A 24023-nucleotide genomic window follows, 5' to 3' on the forward strand; every position below is an offset into this window, starting at 1 on the left:
AATGGGTAGGGGGCAACATGTTCGAGGAAATTTGCGGTGCGCAAAGCGCGCCGTGGTGACAAGACTGGGCATGGCAAGTAAATGCACCTAATGAGAGACAGCGTTTCACCAGTAAATGCACATTAGAGACAGCCTTTCACCAGTAAATGCACGTAATGAGAGACAGCTTTTCACCAGTAAATGCACATAATGAGATACAGCTTTTCACCAGTAAATGCACATAATGAGAGACAGCTTTTCACCAGTAAATGCACATAATAAGAGACAGCTTTTCACCAGTAAATGCACATAATAAGAGACAGCTTTTCACCAGTATATGCACATAATAAGAGACAGCTTTTCACCAGTAAATGCACATAATAAAAGACAGCTGTTCACCAGTAAATGCACATAATAAGAGACAGCTTTTCACCAGTAAATGCACATAATAAGAGACAGCTTTTCACCAGTAAATGCACATAATAAGAAGACAGCTTTTCACCAGTAAATGCACATAATGGCAAACAGCCAGCGTCCTCAGTATATGTAGCCAGGGATATATGTGCGCAGTATATGTAGCCAGAGGTATATGTCCCCAGTATATGTAGTCAGGGTTATATGTGCCCAGTATATGTAGCCAGAGGTATATGTGCCCACAATAGGTAGCCAGGGGGTATATGTGCCCAGTATATGTAGGCAGGGTATATGTGCCCAGTATATGTAGGCAGGGTATATGTGCCCAGTATATGTAGCCACAGGTATATGTCCCAGTATATGTAGTCAGGGTTATATGTGCCGAGTATATGTAGCCAGGGGTATATGTGCCCAGTATATGTAGCCAGGGGTATATGTGCCCAGTATATGTAGCCAGGGGTATATGTGCCCAGTATATGTAGGCAGGGTATATGTGCCCAGTATATGTAGCCACAGGTATATGTAGCCAGGGTTATATGTGCCCAGTATATGTAGCCAGGGGTATATGTCCCAGTATATGTAGTCAGGGTTATATGTGCCCAGTATATGTAGCCAGGGGTATATGTGCCCAGTATATGTAGCCAGGGGTATATGTGCCCAGTATATGTAGGCAGGGTATATGTGCCCAGTATATGTAGGCAAGGTATATGTGCCCAGTATATGTAGGCAGGGTATATGTAGCCAGGGTTATATGTGCCCAGTATATGTAGCCAGGGGTATATGTCCCAGTATATGTAGTCATGGTTATATGTGCCCAGTATATGTAGCCAGGGGTACATGTGCCCAGTATATGTAGCCAAAGGTATATGTGCCCACAATAGGTAGCCAGGTGACCCCCCTCCCCCAGCAGGAGGACAGCAGCACAGTGGAGGGAGAGCTGTGGCATCAGCGGTGGAGAAGGGGGGCAATCTACCCCCCCCCCTCCCTCGTTGACTGTCCCCTCCTAATCTAAGTGCTGAGTGGCTGGCAGGCGCCAGCGAGCGGAACTTACCTGCGTCTCGTCGCCGGCGCAGGATGATTTGCCGCTACTCTGGTCTGGTCCAGACCAGAGCAGCAGAACTTTCGGCGTAGGAGCGAGACGGAAGGTAAGTCCCGCCCCCTGCCAAACGCCACTCCGCACTTAGATCAGGAGGGGACAGTCAGTGAGGGAGGGGAGCACTAAGGTGAGAGAAGGGAGGGAGATTGCCCCCCTTCTCCACCGCTGCCCACAGCTCTTCCTCCACTGCGCTGCTGTCCTCCTGGAACAGGGCGGGCGGCCGACTGGCCGCCCTTACGGACGCTGCTGAATTCCTTACGGAATTCACGGGCAGCTCATTTTGTATCAAAATTTACGGGCGGTTGGCAACACTGCCTGGGACCTGGAGGAGGGGAACAATAGTGCAGGCAGGCATAGAAAGCTCTGCTGGTCATCCACCTGTGGAACAGTGAGAAGATTCAGTCACTTGCCTCCCAAGTCTCCATCTCTCTGCAGCTGGAGCGAGGGAGCCCCGCCATCCTGCTCAGCGTGTTCCCTACAATCCTTCTCCGCATGTTTCCCTGTCTCTGCACGAGCCTTTAGAGCTCAGTGCACTATCCCTCGCCTGGAGCTCCCCCTAGTGGCGCCTCCTCTTTTCTCTCCCCCTGGACAGAACGAGCAGCTGACCAGCTGACCAGCTTTGCCTGTGTGTTTCCTCTATCGGAACACATACCAGGCGTCTTCAGTGGCACAACAGGGGTGCAGGCATGGCGCCCACAGTGCTATTGGCGCCCATAGCACTTGCCATGCATGCACCCTTCTACATATGCCTCTGCTCAAGGGGAATGCCAGCGCCCCCTTCACCCGGTCATATGCAGAGTCACAAGCAGAGCTGTAGAAGTGCTTCTCACATCTCCTGTCTGCACTGGGATCTTCAGCCTGTTGCATGCTCCTAGTATCTCTTCTCTATGTTTCCCTCTAGTGGTGTCTCTCATTACGTGCATCACTAGAGGGAGATGCTGAACAGATGCCAATGCACTGAGGTGAGTAGCACTTCTATAGCTCAGCTCGTAACTCTGAGTGTGGGGAGCTGTCTAATGCTAGGGATACATCTAGCTATCTAACTTGAGGAAGGGGACTGCCTAATACTGGGGGTACATCTAGCTATCTAACTTGAGGAAGGGGACTGCCTAATACTGGGGGTACATCTAGCTATCTAACTTGAGGAAGGGGGCTGCCTAATACTGGGGTACAGGGCAGCCATCAGGGGGGGACAACTGACACTGCAGTGAGGGGCTCAAGACTTCTGGGGGCCCAGGGCTTCTGAGGGCTGCGGGCTTGTGGCTCACTAACCAGCACACCACGTTCCAACACTGAGAAAAGAGTGATGACAGCGCTTGAACTTGGGGAGCTGGATACCTATACTGGGGGCACAAATATACCTGGCTAGGGCAGGGGGATGAGCGGAGACAGAAGGGGACAAGTGGTAACATATAGGGATAAAAGAGGCACAGGGGGAACAGGTGAACAAAAAAGGCACAGGGGAACAGAGATGAGACGGGAACATGAGGTCACACAGAGGGACACAGAAGAGGCACAAACTGAGGTGAGACAGAGGGGGACAAAAGAGTCACAGGAAGAAAAGAGGGGGACAAAAGAGAATGGATAAAGGATAAGAACAGACCTACAAGTCCCTATCTCATTTGTTAAATGGGCACTACCTGTATTTTGCTAGTATTTGGTTCCACCAACATGTCATGGTCACACCCAGTTTTTGCCACATTACACTGTGCATGCCGCTTTCTTCAGTGTCGGAGCCATGCAAATTTTTTGCTGCAGTGCACTTCGCACATGACATGGACACGGGGGTGAGGTGGCTAGTGGGTGGGAACAGCAACCAGTGGGTGGGCCCAGGGATGGGGGGACCCAGGCCTGATGATGTGTGAGGGGCCCCAAAAATTCTGATGGCAGCCCTGCTGGGGTACATATAACTCTCTAACTTGAGAAAGGGAACTGCCTAATACTAGGGGTACATCTAGCTATATAACTTGAGGAAGGGGACTGCCTAATACTGGGGGTACATCTAGCTATCTAACTTGAGGAAGGGGCTGCCTAATACTGGGGGTACATCTAGCTAGATAACTTGAGGAAGGGGCTGCCTAATACTGGGATACATCTAGCTATCTAACTTGATTAAGGGGATTGCCTAATACTGGTGGTACATCTAGCTATCTAACTTGAGGAAGGGGGCTGCCTAATACTGGCGGTACATATAACTATCTAACTTGAGGAAGGGGCTGCCTAATACTGGGGTATATATAACTATCTAACTTGAGCAAGGGGACTGCCTAATACTGGGGGTACATCTAGCTATCTAACTTGAGGAAGGGGACTGCCTAATACTGGGGGTACATCTAGCTATCTAACTTGAGGAAGGGGGCTGCCTAATACTGGGGTACATCTAGCTATCTAACTTGAGGAAGGGGCCTGCCTAATACTGGGGGTGCATCAAGCTATCTAACTTCAGGAGGAGGGCTCATCTGGCTATCTAACTTGGGGAAGAGGGATACGTAACATGTAACATTTAGCTGCTGGGGCCACATCTGCAAGTTACACAGGGGTGGACACAATTGGGGAGAGGGGGCACACTTTGAGATCTCCACCTCTACTGCTGGAGAACCTTTTTCTGGCCCTTGTGGAAGTATAAAATAAACATGAGTAAATAAGAAAATAATTTCCCACAGAATTATACACACAACACCCCACAATAACAACATAAAAAAGTTTACTTGAGGTTTTGACACATTTATTTAAAATTAAAAATTGAGAAAGCACTTAAGTATTCACAGCCTTTGCCATGAAGCTAAAAACTGAGCTCAGGCGCATCCTGTTTCCCCTGATCATCCTTGAGATATTTCTGCAAATTAATTGGCGTCCGCCTGTGGTAAATTCAGTTGATTGGACATGATTTGGAAAGGCACACACCTGTCTATATAAAGTCCCAAACCAAGCATGAAGTCAAAGGAAATGTCTGTAGACTTCTGAGACAGGATTGTCTTGAGGCAAAAATCCAGGGAAGGCTACAGAAACATTTCTGCTGCTTTGAATGTCCCAATGAGCACAGTGGCATCCAAACCATCATCACCCAGAAGTGGAAGAAGTTCAAAGTCACCAGGACTCTTCCTAGAGCTGGCTGCTCATCTAAACTGAGCAATCGGGGAGAAGGGCCTTAGTCAGGGAGGTGACCAAGAACCTGATGGGCACTCTGTCAGAGCTCCAGAGGTCGTCTGTGGAGAGAGGAGAACCTTCCAGAAGGACAACAAACACATGGCACATGGCAGCCCGCCTGGAGATTGCCAAATGACCCCTGAAGGACTCTCAAACTATGAGAAATAAAATTCTCTGGTCTGAGGAGACAAAGATTGAACTCTTTGGTGTGAATGCCAGGTGTCACGTTTGGAGGAAACCAGGCACCGCTCATCACCAGGCCGATACCATCCCTACAGTGAAGCATGGTTGTGGCAGCATCATGCTGTGGGGATGTTTTTCTGCAGCAGGAAGTGGAACTAAGAGAATAATCAGGATAAAGGGAAAGCTGACTGCAGCAATGTACAGAAACATCATGGATGAAAACCTGATACAGAGAGCTCTTGAACTCAGGCTGGGGCGACGGTTCATCTTTCAGCAGGACAACGACCCTAAGCACACAGCCAAGATATCAATGGAGTGGCTTCAGTATAACACTGTTAATGTCCTTGAGGGCCCAGGGAGGGCCCAGAATTGAATCCGATTAAACATCTCTGGAGAGATCTTAAAATGGCTGTGCACTAATGCTTTCCATCCCAACGTGATGTAGCTTGAGAGGTGATGCAAAGAGGAATGAGCAAAACTGACCAAGGATAGGTGTGCCAAGCTTGTGGCATCATATTCAAAAAGACTTGAGGCTGTAATTAGTGCCAAAGGTGCATCAGCAAAGTATTGAGCAAAGGCTGTGAATACTTTACTTTTTTCTTTTTTTCAAAAATGAATTTGCCAAAACCTCAAGTAAACGTTTTCACGTTGTCATTTTGAATCCATATTGGAAAAAAGCTGTAACACAACAAAATGTGGATAAAGTAATGCACTGTAGCCAAGCACTTGTAATCATGCCTTTCTCAGCCACACAATGCAAATAGGTTTTCCACTATTCTGTCCAAGTACCAGCAAACTGAGAGAGGTGTCTCGGGCAAGGCTAATTTTAGGTGAAATTGGGCCCTGGGCAAAAATAAACATGAGGCCCACATCGCCCAAATAGCATTTTAGGTGGCCTTTGTGACCCCCCCTCCCGGATATTCATATTAGTTGGCTGTTGTACCTCCCCATTTCCCAGATAATGTATTAGTGGTATTAGTTTGTCCAGACTTCATGGAAAGACTGTGGTAAGACATTAAGGCCTTCATTCACTAACCAGTGCTAACCATTAGCGCCACAGCGCTAAGCTGGTAATCGCGCGCTAAGTGGTGCGCAACCGTTAGTGCGCGCAAAACAGTACTGATCGCGCGCAGGGCGGTGCGCACCGTTCATGCACTAATTCGCCTTTACACGAGAAACAAACGTTGCATCCTCGATGCGACATTTCGCACGCAGAGGCAAATTAGTGCGCGAACAGTGCAACGTTATCGTCACATCACGCAACATTTTCGGTGCACCACCCTGCGTGCGATCAGGTGGGCGCAAAGTACTTAGCGCCCTACTTTGCACGCCCAAAGCCTTTAGGCATGCAAAGTAGGTAAGAGCTGGTTAGTAAATCAAGGCCTAAGAGAGCTGTGCATATATGAATGATCACCAATCTTAATGAACTGAAAACTACTGAATCATGGGGTATACTTCATTTTTCCTACATGGTGTCTTCATTTTTTCTCAGTGTTTACTAAATAATTACCAGTATTGGTACAGTGGTGGAATATGTTGTGTGTTGTTTTACACTTGAGGTTTGATATAATTGTAGAACTGGCTAGGGATCAGGTGATTCTACACTATGTCCTGATATGTACAAGATTAAGGGGCCCATACACTGAGCCGATTAGCGGCCGATCGATCGATCGCAAATCGATTGACCGATAGATTTTCAGCCAATTTCGATCTGACATGCTGGAAAATCTAGGTCGATCTGTTGAGATTGCTTATCATTTTGCATTGGACCTAATGGAAATCTGATGGCAAAAAAAATGCCATCAGATCGATTTTCAATATCTGTTCCTAGTAAAAAATGATCCTAAACACATCAGATAGATCAGAAATCTATCTGATGATCTAGCATGAAATCGATTCACCATCTGTGAAGCTGCCGCCGGCACCCCCCCACCCCCCACAGTAGAGGGCGCTCTACTGTTTAAACTTCCTGCAGGCAGTAGCCAGCCGGTCCGAAACCCGGAACCCAGAGCGGAGAAGAGACCGCGGGGACTCGTGCCGGCCGGAGCAGGTAATGTATAGCCGCTAGCGTCGGTCGTCGAGCATTCGAACGCTGCTATTGATTTCGCTGCTATTTCGGACGGAAATTGATGGTTCGGTCAGCGTGTGCGCAACGATTTCACAGCCGATTCGATCACGGTGATCGAATCGGCTGTATATCGGCGGGAAAATCGGTAAGTGTATGGGCCCCTTTAGAGTTGAAAGGGGATGTATTTTCTTTTTCTCATGACACATTTTGACCAAAGGCATTGTGGGCAGATAACATGTTGAGTGCAAATGTTATGGTGTTCAGATTATGGGCTTGATTCACAAAAAGGTGCTAGCTTAGTTAGCACGCCTAAAAGCCCCTTAGCACGCCTAATGCCCTAAGTTAGCGCGCGCAAAGTTTAGCGCTGCGCGACGCGTGCGAATCGTTGCACCAGGTGCACCTAAAACATCGCCACGCAGTGCTAAACTTTGCGCGCGATCAATAAAAGCTTTTAGGCGTGCTAACTGAGTTAGCACCCTTTTGTGAATGGAGCCCTATGGGCCATATGCAATTCTTTTTTTCACTTGAGTTTTCTTCTAGGAGAAAATGTTCATCTTCTCTTTAAACTAACTTTTCAGCATGTTACAATTGAAAAAGTACTCAAAAGTTGTTGAAAAAGTACTATCACATGTATTTAGAGCATTTCCTTGCTTACTGGTGGTTTAAAATGTATTTTATGATAAGTTGTAAAAATGTCACCCAGGAGAAAACTCAAAAGAAAAAGAAAATTGCATATGGGCCTATGAGTCTTACTGGCATTACAGAATAAGGAGTTCAGAAGATTGACCAGTAAGATAATTATACAAGAAATTCACAAATAAATACTTAATATCCTAGGAAGTGTCCTGTAATAAAGGCAGCACATACAATGCAACATTTACTCCTAAATTACAATTCAAATGGTTGAATTTTCAATTGATTGGAAGTAAATTCTACGACAGTAGACTCTCATTTATCTGGCACATGCGGGGATTGCCTGATGCTGGATATGTGTGCTTGCCAGTTGCTTCAGAAGTTACCGGCGTCAATTATAACACTAACCTCCCCCCCATTAACTTAAAAGGAACCTAAACTGAGAGGGATATAAACGTTTCCTTTTAAACAATACCAGTTGCCTGGCAGCCCTGCTGATCTCTTTGGCTGCAGTAGTGGCTGAATCACAGACCTGAAACAAGCATGCAGCTAATCCAGTCTGACTTCAGTCAGAGCTACTGATCTGCATGCTTGTTGAGGGGCCGTGGTGAAAAGTATTAGAGGCAGAAGATCTGCAAGTGAGTCAGGCAACTGATATTATTTTAAAAGGAAAAATCCGTATGCTTCTCAGTATAGGTTCCCTTTAAGACAGAGTATTGCACAGCAGTAGCAAGTTAAGAATCCTCCAGGCCAGGGGCGTAACAATAGGGGATGCAGCCGTTGCACACTAGCCTGCTCAGGGTCATTTTGGGGGGCTGGAGGGGTCGCAGCATGAGGGGAAAGCCATAGCCACACATCGGCGGGGAGGGGGATGGTCCCCTATGCGCTCCCCCCAACATCAATTACAGTGTAGGTGCCATTGGCGGGCAGCGGTAGATACACATACCTTCCTTGCGTTCCACCGCGGATGTTCCTCTCTCTAGCGTCTGACGCTACTTCCTGTATAGCGTCAGACGCCGTCCCCTCTGCCCGCTGATGTGTAGCCATGACTTTCCCCTCAATCTGCAATCCCTCCAGCCCCCAAAAATGTCCCTGACCGGCCACCCGGGTGGGGGGGGGGCATCAGAGGTTCTGCAGGGGTGACCCGGTGATTCCTAGTTATGCCCCTGCTCCAGGCACCAGTTTTCTTCTCTCACGTAGCTCCCAGAGGCTTTGCAGCATCCTCCAAGCATGGCTCCAAGCCTCCAATGCATCACGTGACCTGATGCAGGTCAGGTCACATGCCAGGGAGCCATACAAGGACGCCACAAAGCCTCTGAGTGCTACATTAGAGAAGAAGACCAGTGCCTGAATCATTTGTTAGTACTAAGTCACTAGCGCTGTCCAATACTCTGCAAACTGCAGTGAGAACGCCCCCATTCTCCCCTGCCTTGAGTTCCGGTTAACCGTGACTCTACTGTATTTGTTATATGTAATGTAATGCTTGTGTGCATAAGCAATACTGTCTGTTTACAAATCACAATCGTAATGCTTGGGGGTTATGCTTTGACCACCCAGAGCAACAAGGCTGGTAGCTGAATAATGGAAGATGCTACACAGGCTGCTCAGAGCACCTGCAACTCTGGACTTCCGATATTGCTACAAATAAGACACAATGGCAGCGCAGTGCGATGTTGCGCTGCCTTTGCGATAGCAAGCATTCAGACAGATACAAGACAGGACTTAAGATTGGAGCGTAACTAATAGCAACCGCAGCCTATCACTTACGTCCACAGAAGCAGAGCAAGCTAGGCTAACAATAGTCACTAGCAAGCATCCACACAGGCAAGACTACAGAAAAGAGCGTAACTAATAGCAACCGCAGCCTATCACTTACGTCCACAGAAGCAGAGCAAGCTAGGCTAACAATAGTCACTAGCAAGCATCCACACAGGCAAGACTACAGAAAAGAGCGTAACTAATAGCAACCGCAGCCTATCAGTTACGTTCCCAGGACTAGAGTAGCAGGAATGCTACTAGTCACCAACGTGGTGATGGCAGAATCAAAGCTATCAGGATAATGGACTTCACTAACCCACCTCGGATGCAGCAAACATCCATCAGGCATGGAAACAAGGCAATAAACAATAATACAGAAAAATAACAAACGGCTCAGCTAACGGATAAATATATATTAGCAAGTCTGCATATATATGTATCAAGAACTAGCTAAAGCACAAATAATGTCACATAGAACTACAATAACAGATCTACAACAGAGTGTCACGATGCCCAGCAAACTAGCATACTAACTGATCGCTATGATGGGCGAGGTCTAAAAGGGGAGACAGACTTTTATGCCGGTATTGACCAATGGATGCAAGCATGCAAATTTCCACACAACTGAATGGTAATCATTCAATCCTGAGCTGGCTTGATTACCCTTTGCTAGCTGGTTGTGGATGCAAAGGACTCCCATAGTAAATGCATGCAGTATTATGTAACAACATGCCTGCAGGAAATCCAGGGCTATCTGGCCGCAGCTCAGCTGTAGCAAGCAATTGGTGGAATGATGACAGCATCCTGAGCTGCCCAGAACTGAAGACCAATTGCAAATTACAATGTGACTCATTACGAATTGCGAATACATAACCGAATGCAGGCAGACAAGCCAGAACTGTCCATTTGCGGCTCCATCGCAACGGAGAGAACACGCTACAGGAGGAATCCTTACATTATATCAATGTAATAGTCATTATTATTGGTTGTACACAAAACTAAGCATGTGTTGTGCAGTACCAATTTATTTTAGCATGTAGGTAGGTAGTACATGGCTGCAACATATCATATTGGCAGAACACAGCTGTGGGTATACCTCTCTTCCTGTTCTGGCTCCTCTCTTTTCTTGGCTCTTGGCTCCCCTCCTCCAGCTCTGGCTCCTTTCACTTTTTGTCTTGTCTCCATTCTCCTGCTCTGGCTCCTCTCATTATGACACAAAATCGTACATTTGTAATTATCAAAAATTTTGTAATTTTGTAATTCATATTTCCGTAATTTAGCTGAATCACAAAAAATTACACAAAATTACGGATAACACAAAATCGTAATTATGTGTTTTACATGAAAATTTGTTTCTGAAAAATACTTGAAAAATTTAGCAAAATCAATTGGCACATTACGCCCATCACTACTCCTGCTCTGATTTCTCTCACTTTTTGGCTCTTGTCTCCCCTCCTTCAGCTCTGGTTCCTCTCACTTCTTGGCTCTTAGCTCACCTCCTCCTGCTCTGGCTCCACTTACTTCTTGACTCTTGTCTCCCCTTCTCCTGCTCTAGATTTACTCACTTCTTGGCTCCCTTCCTCCAGCTATGGCTCCTCTCGCTTCTTGGCTCCCCTCCTCCAGCTCTGTCTCCACTCACTTCTTGGCTCTTAGCTCTCCTCCTCCTGCTCTGACTCCTCTCACTTTTTGGCTCTTGTCTGCCTTCCTCCTGCTCTGGCTTCTCTCACTTCTTGGCTCTCTTCCTCCTGCTCTGGCTCCTCCCATGTGTCATCTCTTGTCACGGAACAGCCGTGAGAAACGAGAACGCAATCGGTTTATTGCGCCGATTTCCCGTGAGTGTAGTCAGGCCAGCGATTTAGAGACTGACATTCCTGGTTTTTTAAATAGGCAGTTTTTTTTCCCCTGTTAGCAGCTGGCAGGAAGACTGGCCCTGTGACTGCTGATTAAGCCAGAGGTGTAAACTCAAAGTTTGTCTAAGCTGATCTCACATTCAGATGTTAATTAAAGGAGCCAACAGGGCCTTTCATAGAGGGAGATCCCAAGAAGCAGACACAGCTGGACTCCAGTCAGCCTGGCTCCAGCCTTAGCAGGAAGAAATGAATGTACTATATAATCTTTTGCCCATTTACAGAATACAATAAATAGGGTGGTTATGAGAGCGGTATCATTGGATCCGTAGGGTCATGCTGGATCTCTTGATACCAGTCGAGAGGGGCCCGGGGCCCCTACAACCCAGGTATGAATCTACCCAGGACCCTGATCTGCTGCACTAGCCATGTCGGATATCATATTAATCTGTATTTTCCACCAAGTATGAAGCTGTTACCTCCCTAAATATAACGTGTATGGTTCAGGAGTTACAGCATTTCATAAGTTTAGCCCTAAAATCTCTCAGAGGGAATGGACTGGCATTGGTTGGTGACTCAGAGGGGCCGGCATTGCCACACCCCCAAACCAGCTTCATCAAAAGCACCTGGCCAGCAGGCGGGCTGAAAGTCCTCCCATTCCACCCATCTGAGAACATCCTGCTGCCAGCCAGAGGACATAGGGCTGGTGGCCATTTTGCTGACCCATCTGATACAAAGGACACATGTGCTAGCGGCCATCTTGATTGGCATCTTCTGTAACCTGGAACAAAGAATTCTGCTGAACTTTGATTGAAACCAAGAGCTTTAGGAACTTGAAACCGTTTTGCTTGAACTTTATGATTTTCCCACAAAAGGACATATTTCCACAAACCATAAGTATTTTCTCCCTTTTTATTTCATACTGGCTATTACTGTCTTAATAATTGTGATTTTAATAATTGTCTGTATATATTAATTATTTATATTGCATGAATAAACGACTTTCTCCAAGTCATTCACTGTCCGCTACCCTGCTTATCAGCACACACAGAACTGATCCCGGGTCTCTGAAGATACGCTACTGTTTGTTTGTTGTTGGCTAGACAGAATATCGTGTGTTTAACCGTTTTATTCGCAGGATTAGTCAGTCAGTGGGCTCCTCGGTCCCATGGTAACCGCGGTGGTGGCAGATCTACCCTGAACCAGTGTGTGAAGTTGTAATCACCCGTATCTCACCGGCGCCCTCGTGGTTTGTCTGCGGCTATCTCTTAACGGTTCCTGCGCATTGACTGCGACCAGAGTTCGCACGATCTGTGCGCTGGCACCGTTTAGAAGGCTAAGTGCGGTCAGACCACTAAGGGCTCCTGTGACAGTGTTAGGCAGCGGTTGGGACCTGTGTTGTGCTGAAAGTACCTAAGATAGCGCTAGCGTTATCAAGAAACGAACTAATTCGTTGGTGTAGCTGGAAGGCAATATATTTTTTATATATACAGAGAGACTGTGTAGCCAGTACCCCTCCCCAAAAGTTTTATTTTATTTGGCGTGGAAATGTCCGGGAACTACAAGAAAATGTGCCTGGCGGACCTGCAAAATCTGTGCCAAGAGAGAGGCATTGATGTCGGCCGCAAGAAACAAGGGGACCTGGTAACGGTATTGTTTCAATGGGATACCCAGCAACTGCGGGAGCCGGGAGTGTCCGCTGAAGTGGATACCAGCCCATCTGACAATCGAGGGGAACCAGAGACTGAGACTCCTGACCGTACAGAGGTTGTGCATCCTGAGGGCCCTGCATCAACAGTTACGCAGGAGAATGTCAGTGTGGACCCCAATCCCAGAGTTTCTGAAGGTACTCGCCTGGAACCGGCCAGTACTGGACTGTCCGTTTGTACTGATCCGATAATGCAGCAGGCATTACGACAGCTGATGGAGACGGACCTGGACAAGTACCTGCAGTACATGCGTGAGGAGCGCCAATCTGCGGAACGCAAAGCTGCTGCTGCTGCTGCTGCTGCTGAACGCCACACGGAGAGGGATGCCGCAGAGGCGCGGGAGAGACGACAGCATGAGCTCAACATGGCAAAGGTTCAACAGGCCAGCTGGAGTTCACCGCCCAGCCTCCCTGCTGAAGGAGCTGCAGCACCCGTAAGTGCAAAATTTAAATTTGCTAATATTGAGAAAGACACAGACATTGACTTGTTCTTGCGATCTTTTGAAAAAGCATGCCGTCAGTATCGTCTGTCCCAAGACCAGTGGGCCAGGCATCTGACACCGTTGCTGCGCTACAAAGCGCTTGATGCCGTCGCAGAATTGCCTGCGGAGAAGGATAATGATTATGCTGCTATAAAAGACGCTATCATTACCAAGTACCAGCTGATGCCAGAAGCCTATCGGAAAAAGTTCAGGGCCTGGCAGAAAAAGTCTTCTGATTCGTACCGATGTGGTCAGCAGCTTGCTCACCACACTCCGCCAGTGGACTCTAGGCCTCACCAAAGGGTCTTATGATGTCCTGGAGGACTTGATAGTCCTGGAACAATTTCTGAACATTTGCCCTGCTGATGTACGGCAGTTTTGTGTTGGAGCGCAAGCCTGCGTCAGCAACTGTCGCTGCAGACCTCGCGGAGACCTTTGCAACTACCCGGGTGTCTGATGCACGCAGAACCGCACCATCCAGCTGGAGGGGAGGTCAGTCCAATACCTCGGCAGACTCTCCTGCCCCTGTGAGCCGTCCGCCACAGAGGCCACCCAGCACAGCTTCTGCACCCAGGTCTGCAGCCCCTGGAGAGGTCACCTGTCACTACTGCCGCCAGCCCGGACACATGAAATTCGACTGTCCGGAGCGGAGACAGACACCACCAGCACCTGGATCATCTGTATCCCCTGTACCTCACCCACAGCAGAGGCAACCCGCCAGCGAACCACAGCCTGGATCATCAGATTTTGTCCTGTTTGCCCGCGGAAAGGAAATCCGCGACCGAACCGACCAGCAGCAACTTGTTAGAGTGAACGACAAAGTTGTCACCGGTTCCGGGACACCGGAGCTGACATCACGTTAGTTCACTCACACCTTGTGCCAAAGGAGAGCATCAGCTCCAGCCGATCCCTTGCCCTTACTGGAGTAGAGGGCACCCTTTTTCACATAGCCCACGCGAGAGTGAAGCTGGATTGGGGAGGAGGGGTCCAAGAAAGGGTTGTTGGGGTTATGAAGGATCTCCCAGTCCCTGTGTTGCTAGGGACTGATTTGGGCAAGCTTGTGTCCTACTATGAACCTGCCTCGACCGCCTTGTCGCTCACGGAAGGAGACGGACTCTCCACCCACCACCAGGTACTTTATACACTTGGGGGAGCACCAGGGGGAGGTGGGTTGAATGTGCCCAGCTCAAGGGTACCAGGTTCAATAGTGCCTGCTTCAAAGGCACCTGAGTTTGATGTACAGACTGTCTGTTGTGATGATGCTGTAACTGTACCTGAGTTTACTGTACAACCTGTCTGTGATGAAAAAATGTCTATACCTGTCAATGTCATTACTGCATGCAACGATGATTTGAGTAATGCCCGTCTGTGTCATTCTGACAGTGTACCTGTGCTAGCCATACCGCGCAGCTGCACTGCTCAGAACCCGAGCTCAGAACAGGTGGAGGGGGTTCCGGCCTCCTCCCCGTCCTCTGACCACGGGGGTGAGACCTTTCAGCCGCTGGCCTCGTGTGACATGAGCCAGTTGGCTGAAACTGACCGCGCCGTATTCTCAGCCGCACTACAAAGTGACCCAAGCCTGGAGGTGCTCAGGCAGCAAGCTGCTGAGCCCCTCGCAGACGGGGCCGCTTTCAAGGTGTACTGGGAAGGTGGGAGACTGTACAGTGAGACTGTACAGCCCCCTACAGGTAGATCCCACGCGAATACCAAATGGCTTGTGGTCCCGAGTGCGTTCAGGGGACATGTGCTGAAATCCGCACATGGTAATCCTCTGGCAGGGCACTCGGGTGTCCGCAAAACACTTACTGGTATTCGGAACCAGTTTTATTGGCCCCGGATATACAGGGATGTAGCGAACTACTGCAGGGCATGTGCCGTCTGTCAGGAGCTGGGAAGGTCCAGGGATTCCCGCGGGGTTCCCTTAGGTCCACAGCCACTTAGCAGGGGAACCCTGCGTGGGCTGGCTGTTGACCTAACCAACCCACTGCCTGTTGTCAGCAGTCCTGGCAGACACCACGTCCGACTGCAGTGGCGCAAACGCCCTGTCCAGAACGGTCCATGTCGGGTCAACCCTGAGGGTAGCAGACCGCGACCGGTCCAGGGAAACCGAGCCACAGGCTCCAATAGGCTTTCCCGCCGCACCGGCAACCCGAGACCCGTCAGCCAGGTTGGCCGACACTGGAACGCCGATGGGCTGTCCTGGTGTCAGGGGGAACTAGACCCAACAGCGCCAATGGCTGCTACGGCAGATGTCTTGCTGACAACCCCTCCACAGCGTCAGGAAGGGGAGGTGTCACGGAACAGCCGTGAGAAACGAGAACGCAATCGGTTTATTGCGCCGATTGCCCGTGAGTGTAGTCAGGCCAGCGATTTAGAGACTGACATTCCTGGTTTTTTAAATAGGCAGTTTTTTTTCCCCTGTTAGCAGCTGGCAGGAAGACTGGCCCTGTGACTGCTGATTAAGCCAGAGGTGTAAACTCAAAGTTTGTCTAAGCTGATCTCACATTCAGATGTTAATTGAAGGAGCCAACAGGGCCTTTCAGAGAGGGAGATCCCAAGAAGCAGACACAGCTGGACTCCAGTCAGCCTGGCTCCAGCCTTAGCAGGAAGAAATGAATGTACTATATAATCTTTTGCCCATTTACAGAATACAATAAATAGGGTGGTTATGAGAGCGGTATCATTGGATCCGTAGGGTCATGCTGGATCTCTTGATACCAGTCGAGAGGGGCCCGGGGCCCCTACAACCCAGGTATGAATCTACCCAGGACCCTGATCTGCTGCACTAGCCATGTCGGATATCATATTAATCTGTATTTTCCACCAAGTATGAAGCTGTTACCCCCCTAAATATAACGTGTATGGTTCAGGAGTTACAGCATTTCATAAGTTTAGCCCTAAAATCTCTCAGAGGGAATGGACTGGCATTGGTTGGTGACTCAGAGGGGCCAGCATTGCCACACCCCCAAACCAGCTTCATCAAAAGCACCTGGCCAGCAGGCGGGCTGAGAGTCCTCCCATTCCACCCATCTGAGAACATCCTGCTGCCAGCCAGAGGACATAGGGCTGGTGGCCATTTTGCTGACCCATCTGAAACAAAGGACACATGTGCTAGCGGCCATCTTGATTGGCATCTTCTGTAACCCGGAACAAAGAATTCTGCTGAACTTTGATTGAAACCAAGAGCTTTAAGAACTTGAAACCGTTTTGCTTGAACTTTATGATTTTCCCACAAAAGGACATATTTCCACAAACGATAAGTATTTTCTCCCTTTTTATTTCATACTGGCTATTACTGTCTTAATAATTGTGATTTTAATAATTGTCTGTATATATTAATTATTTATATTGCGTGAATAAACGACTTTCTCCAAGTCATTCACTGTCCGCTACCCTGCTTATCAGCACACACAGAACTGATCCCGGGTCTCTGAAGATACGCTACTGTTTGTTTGTTGTTGGCTAGACAGAATATTGTGTGTTTAACCGTTTTATTCGCAGGATTAGTCAGTCAGTGGGCTCCTCGGTCCCATGGTAACCGCGGTGGTGACAGATCTATCCTGAACCAGTGTGTGAAGTTGTAATCACCCGTATCTCACAGGCACCCTCGTGGTTTGTCTGCGGCTATCTCTTAACGGTTCCTGCGCATTGACTGCGACCAGAGTTCGCACGATCTGTGCGCTGGCACCGTTTAGAAGGCTAAGTGCGGTCAGACCACTAGGGCTCTTGTGACATCTCTTATATCCCCACCTCTGAAAAATAAATTTGCTATGTGTACAGTGACACTGATAGCTGTGCTTATTAGGAAAGAATGTTACAGTTACACTGATACGTCACTGAAAGATCCAAAGTGCCGGATCATCTCAGCCGAGTACAGGCCGAAAACATTGTTATCCTCCGTACCCTTAAATGTGCCATTGTCCCTGCTCCATAGCAACAAAACGCGTTGTTAGCCTGTACAGCACTCAGCCCTGAACTGTCACTTGAGGGATCAACCCTGCATTCTACAGGTAGAGTGTAACTGAATGTGAGTACACACCTTAACACTGAAGTAAAGGGAGTGGAGTCCCATCCAATTCACTTTGGTAAGACAGAAGTGAGGAAGATGTTACTCACTGTGCACTCCTGGAATTACAGTAATACACTACATTTTTTAAAGGGAACCTAAAGTGACATGTGACATGATGAGATAGTGCCAACCACTAAAATAAATAAATAAACATGCTGTGTTGCTTTCTTCTTTTATTCAGCTATGCAACCAAAAGTTTTTCTCTATTTGGGACTCAAACTATAGTGGTTCCTTACTGATAAGGAGATACAGCCATAAAATACTTTCCTAGCAGAGAACAGGTCTTCTGAGAACAGGGGATTGATAAAAAGGTCAATAGTTCATATACAGTGCCTTGCAAAAGTATCCACTACTCAAATGAAATTTGGCATGTGCATTTGTATTCACCCCCCCACCCCCTTTTGCCATGAAGACCCTAAAAAGTCCCAGTGCAATCAATTACTTTCTAAAGTCACACAATTAGTAGAATGAAGTCCACCTATGTGCAATCTAAGTGTCACATGATCTGTCAGTATAAACACACCTTTTCAGAAATGCCCCAGAGTCTTTAACACCACTTAGCAAGAGGCATCACACCTCTTGAGGACTGTAGTGTTAAACCCCCTTAAAGACCAGGCCTATGTTTGCTGAAATGGCCACTGCAGCTTTAAGACCAAGCTGCAGGGCCGCACAACAGAGCACACAAGTGATTCCCCCCCCCCCTTTTCCCCCCACCAATAGAGCTCTCTGTTGGTGGGGTCTGATCGCCCCCCTTGTTTTTTTTTTACATGTTTTTTTTTTTTTACAAATATTATTGTTAGTATTTTTTATTAAAAAATAAATGTTTTTTTTTTTTTTATTATTATTATTATTATTTTCCCCTCCCTCCCCGCAGCTGGCCAATCACGGTGATCGGCTGTCATAGGCTTCTGCCTATGTGAGCCAATCGCTCTCTTGTCCCCCAAGGGGACAGCCATGTGACACTGTGCTGATCGCAGCGCTGTACTATATGTAAAGATGGCGGTTTCGCCGTCTAACAGTCTCCCGAGCGGCGATCGCCGCTCTTAGACTGGAGGCGGGGCAGAGCTCCGCCCCCCGAGCAGGAGATGCAAAACAGAGCCCTAGGACTTGATGCCCATTGGCGTGGGGCGGTCTTGAAGTAGTTACAGACCAAGGTACTCGCCAAACAAGTCAGTGACAAAGTTATTGTGAAGTACAAATCAGGACTGAGCTATAACAAAAATATCCAAAGCTTTGAATATCCCCCGGAGCACCATCAAATTCATCATCTTCAAATGGAAAGAACATGGTATCACAAAAAACCTGCCAAGAGAGGGCCGCCCACCAAAAATCACAAACCGGGCAAGAAGGGCATTAATCAGACAGGCAGCATAGAGACCAAAGGCAATCCTGCAGGAGTTGCAGAGTTCTACCACAAGAGTTTGAAGTATCTGTCCATAGGAGCACAATAAGCCACACAATTCATAGAGCTGGGCTTAATCTAACAGTGGCCAGAAAAAAAGCTAATGCTTAGAATTAAAATTAAGAAGGCACATTTTAAATTTCCCAAAAAGTATGTGGGCAACTCCCCTAATGTTTTAAGGAAGGTGCTCTTGTCAGATGAGACTAAAATTAGACTTTTCGGCTACCAATTGAAATGCTATATCTAGTGCAAACCCAGCACATCCCATCACCCCAAGGACACCATTGCTACAAGAAAAGCATGGTGGTGGCATCATGCTATGGAGATCTTTAAGATCGGGCAAGCCCATAGAAATTTATCCAAAGTGACTTGCAACTGTAATTGCTGCAAAAGGTGGCCACACAAATTACTGACTTTGGAGTGTGTGTGTGTGTGTGGAGGGGGGGGGGGGGGGGGGAAGGTGAGTAGTTATGCGTGCTAAAGTTTTCAGTTATTTTGTCCTACTTGTTGATTACTTCACAATAAACCAAACAATACATCTTTAAAGCGGAGCAGTTCATTTTTGCGCCTGGCGTCAATCGCCGAAGCTGGCCGCCGTCATAGCAGCAATGCTATGCTGCACACCTCATGTAACGGTGATTCGGTTACCAGACCCTGAATTACATCTCCCTCCGACAACTCAGACGGGTGTTAGCATTTAACGCTGCCAGTGAGTTTAGTGGCAGCAAGAAGACCTGTCCTTCGGCTTGCCCTGCACCAAACTGCCCGGCGCTGTAATAACATGCACTCTTTAAAGTTGGAGACAGGATATGTCAATGAAATGGTGTAAACTCTCAAACAATCCATTTTAATTCCAGGATGTGAGGCAACAAAACATGACAAATGCCAAAGGGTGTGAATACTTTTGCAAGGCCCTGGATTTTAGCACTCTGAAACAGGGGGCAGACTGTTTTATTGTGCTTAGACAAAATAATAAATCTACTTTTTTAAGTTTTTAAACAAAACATAAAACTGTGCAATACCTAAAAGTCATTTAGGAGTAGGAGGATAGATGCAATTGTTTATCTCATCAGTTTATTTTCACTAAAGTTTCACTTTAAAATTATGATTTCAAAGTTTATATTTTCAAATTTTTTTTTATTCACGTCATCTCTTTTCTCTATAACTCTCATATATAGCTGCTAAAGAAGATCACAGTAAGAATCGTTGCTTTGTTTGCGTTATATTAAGCCATGGAGATTTGGATGGATTTTATATTAAAGATGATCACATTAAGTGGGACTCTCTGTTTCAAGATTTCAAACCAGACAAGTGCCCAAGTCTTGTGGGAAAGCCAAAACTTTTCTTTGCTCAGGTACATTTTTGGTTTGTTTATTTATTTTAAGTACATTTCTTGTGTAAATTGTACAAGCAGACCGCTACATACCCCCTGCACATATCAGCGGTGCCAGGCAATCCCTTTACAGGATGGCAGTATAAGAAAATAAAAATGCCCTCAACACACCATATGAAGATTAGATGCAGATTGCTTTATTGGTACATCCAACAGACAGGCTAGTAACTGATGCATTCCAGACACACAGGTGCTTACATAGCTCACCAGAAACAACAGGAAATTATTTATATACAGATAATCCCTCCCACCCAGGGCTGAACCAAGCACCTGAGTGGTAATTAGTCCAGCCAGATCACAAACATTGCAAAAAGCTGGACAGGAGTACAAAATATATCAATCTTAAAACCATACATGAACAGGTCAATATAAAAGATTAATATCCCATCTAGAATTCAAGCCATTCGGTACCCTAGTACTCAAACTGAAGATACTCCTAGCTTCTCATACTAGCAAGTTGTGATAATTATCACCAGGAGATTGAACGAGTTTTCATGGTCGGGCGACTGTGTGGGTCACATGGGACATTAGAGCATTATACGCTTCGATCCCACACAGACTTCGATCCCACTCCATACTGCCATCCAATACCATTTTCAACATTACTGCCGATACTCCACATTGACACAAACTTGGGTACATATGTGTGTCGGTTTCCTTTTGACACATAACCAGGCCCGGATTTACGTCACAGGATCCTATAGGCACAGATGTCCTGGCACCCTAGACTTTCCCCTCCATGAACCCTGCTGAACCATACCACAAGTGTGCTGGCTAGTCCAGCTGTCGCGTCTCCCTTACTTCCCTTGCCCGTCATAGGTAGCTACAGGTGTACCTTAGCATTAGGTAGCTAGAAGTACATTCAGTATTAAGTAGCTAGTGGTACCGCAACTGAAGGGAGCTGTTGTCAGAGGAATGCCAAGAGGTTGATGCGTAACCTTTCACTAACGCTTCGGTTGGGACTCTGCACAGGGAAGGAGGGAGGGATGCACTAGGGGAGTGAGCCACCTTTCCATCATGTAGTCATGTGCCTACAGTGCCTTATGGTAAATCCGGCCCTGCACATAACTATTTTATATTTGATCAAAGTTTTTATCTCCAGAGATGCGTGTGGAGCTTCAATGGGAATCAAATTTTCTCCATCACTCTCTAACCTATATATGGGTTGGTGGGAGGAGCTCTGCCTCTTTTTGAGATACGTTGCCTTGTATAGCATATACATTGATAATTTGCTTACTGTCTGGTCTGGACCAGTGGATCTACTACAGGATTTTATCACATATATGAACAAGAATGATTTAAACTTACGGGGCCCTGTACTCTCCTCTAGCTTATTTGTATCCTCTGACACTATCCCCTGCAACTGGCTCTCGACCATGGGTTCTTTTCCATCCGGTTACTCTACATGTCGTTATTGCTGTGTACATGCACGGGGCCATCAGGTGGTTTCCCTTACCAACGACAGTTTACATCGGATATGACAATTCATTAACCGTAACAGTCGCTATTTAACATATGTTGTGGAATGCAGTACTTGTCATATCCAATACGTAGGGTGCACAACTTGGCTGCATCACCAGCAGATTGCTGAATACTTCTGTCATAGGCAAACGCAGGGGGAGATTACAGTTGCCCAGAATCCCCCCTTAGACCAGGGCCTGTGCAGTGTCTGGGGACAGGCACAAGTTGAGACACCAGAATATCTGCAAGCATCCTGCAGCTCACAGCACTGCCCCCTTTCTTCCCTGATACAGTCAACTTTGGATGTAGTAGCAGCATGTGTACAGAGCATGGATCAGCAGCGTGTGTACAGAGCATGGAGCAGCAGCGTGTGTAGAGCATGGAGCAGCAGCATGTGCAGGGGAGCCTCTAGGCATAGGCAGTACAGGCCATTGGGGGCGACATGTTGCTGGATTAAGCCATGCCCCCTGGCCTAAGCCATGCCCCCTGACTAAGTCACGCCCCCATGGGTGTTTTATTACTTGCTAAGTTGCAGGCAGGGGCGTAGCAATAGGGGTTGCAGAGGTTGCGACCGCATCGGGGCCCTTGGGTCAGAGGGGCCCCGATGGGCCCTCCCTCAATTGCAGTATTAGCTCTATATTGGTCCTGTGCTCATAATAATCCCTTTTATAGATACTTTGAATAGTGGTAATCATTAACAAGCTGTTCCCCATCCACTTCTTGCACCTCTGACACTGTAGTTGTCCTTGGCAGGTTTTGGTGCGCCATATCAATAGAGTGCTTGGGGGGCCCCATGTAAAACTTGCATCGAGGCCCACAGCTCCTTAGCTACGCCACTGGTTGCAGGCAGCTGCCACTGTGTCCTTCTGTGCCTTGTACATCATTTTTTCCCTCCTTCTGTCCCTTTTGTGTCTCCTTCTGTCTCCTTGTGCCTCCTTCAGTCCCTTGTGCCAAGTCTGACCCCCTGTTTGTCCTTCTGTCTCCCTTTATGCCTCTTGTCTCCCTTTGTGCCTCCTTCTATCTTCATGTGTCTGCTTCACTCCCCCTGTGCCACCTCTGCCTCCTTCTGTCCCCCTGTGCCTCCTTATGTCCCCTTGTGCCTTTTTTTGTCCCCCTGTGCTACTACTGCCCCCGCCCCCCTGTTCCTCCTGCAGTCCCACTCTGCCTCCTTCTGTCCTCATGTCCCTCCTTCTGTCTCCCTTTGTGCCTCATTCTGTCTCCATGTGCCTCTTCAGTCCTCATGTTCTACCTCTGCCCCCCGCTCCTTCCTCTGTCGCCCTGTGCCTCCTTCTGTGCCCCTTTGTTCCTTCTTCTATCTCCCTGTGGCTTTGTCTGTCCCCCTCTGCCTCCTTCTGTCTCCCTATGCCTCCTTACATCCCCCTCTGCCTTTTTCTGTCACCCTTTTGTGCCCCCTTCTGACCCCCTTTGTGCATCATTCCTTTCCCCTTTGTGCCTCCTACTGTCTCCCTGTGCCTCCCTTTGCCCCCTTTGTGCTTTTTTCTGTCCCCCATCGTGCCTCCTTCTGCCCCCTTTGTGCCTCCTTATTTCCTCCTGTGCCTCCTTATGTCTCCCTTTGTGCCTCAATCTGTCCCCCATTGTGCCTCCTTCTGCCCCACTTTGTGCCTCCTTCTGTCCTTTTTTGTGCCCCATTCTGGTCCTCATGCCTTTTTCTCTCCCCCTGTACCGCCTACTGCTACTCTGTGTACCACCTCCTGTTCTCCTTTGTCTATCATTCTGTCCCCCATTGTGCCTCCTTTTGTTGCCCATTGTGCCTCCTTGTGTCCCCGTGTGCCTCCTTCTGTTCCCTTGTGCCTCCTTCTGTCCTCCTTTGTGACTTCTTCTGACCCTCATGCCTCCTTCTGTCCCCCTGTGCCTCCCTATATCATCCTGTGTACCTTATTCAGTCCCCCTGTGCCTCCTTCTGTTCCCCTTTGTGCCTCATGAAAGTGGAGCCCTGCCTATGTGTATTTTCTGGTGAAACGCTGCCTGCATTGTGTATTTCTGGTGAAACACTGCAGCCTTTACATGTATTTTTCTGGTGAAACGCAGCCACAATACGTGTAATTTCTGGTGAAATACTGCCGCATTATGATTATTTTCTGGTGAAACGCTTCTGCAATACATGTATTTTATGGTGAAATGCGGCTACACCACAATTATTTTTGGGGGAAGGGGGGGGGGTAGGCGCCACAGGTTTTCTCGCCTGGAGTGACAAAATGGCTAGAGGCACCCCTGAGCGTGTGTACAGAGCATGGAGCAGCAGCGTGTGTACAGAGCATGGAGCAGCAGTGTGTGTACAGAGCATGGAGCAGCAGTGTGTGTACAGAGCATGGAGCAGCTCTGGGGAAGTTAACAGAGCACAGAGCCAGCTATGAGCACAGCC

General features: G+C 47.8%; 1 protein-coding gene across 1 annotated transcript in view; it reads left to right on the plus strand.

Moving 5' to 3' along the window:
* The window catches only part of LOC137567897 (caspase-3-like), a 161870-nt gene that overhangs the window by 118937 nt on the left and 18910 nt on the right, over positions 1 to 24023 (plus strand). The window contains exon 5 of the mRNA XM_068278713.1: positions 19965 to 20140. Within this exon, the coding sequence (XP_068134814.1) occupies positions 19965 to 20140 (176 nt within the window). The remainder of the gene's footprint in view (positions 1 to 19964; positions 20141 to 24023) is intronic.

The sequence above is a fragment of the Hyperolius riggenbachi genome, chromosome 1, assembly GCF_040937935.1.
Source record: "Hyperolius riggenbachi isolate aHypRig1 chromosome 1, aHypRig1.pri, whole genome shotgun sequence".
Classification (NCBI taxonomy): domain Eukaryota; kingdom Metazoa; phylum Chordata; class Amphibia; order Anura; family Hyperoliidae; genus Hyperolius; species Hyperolius riggenbachi.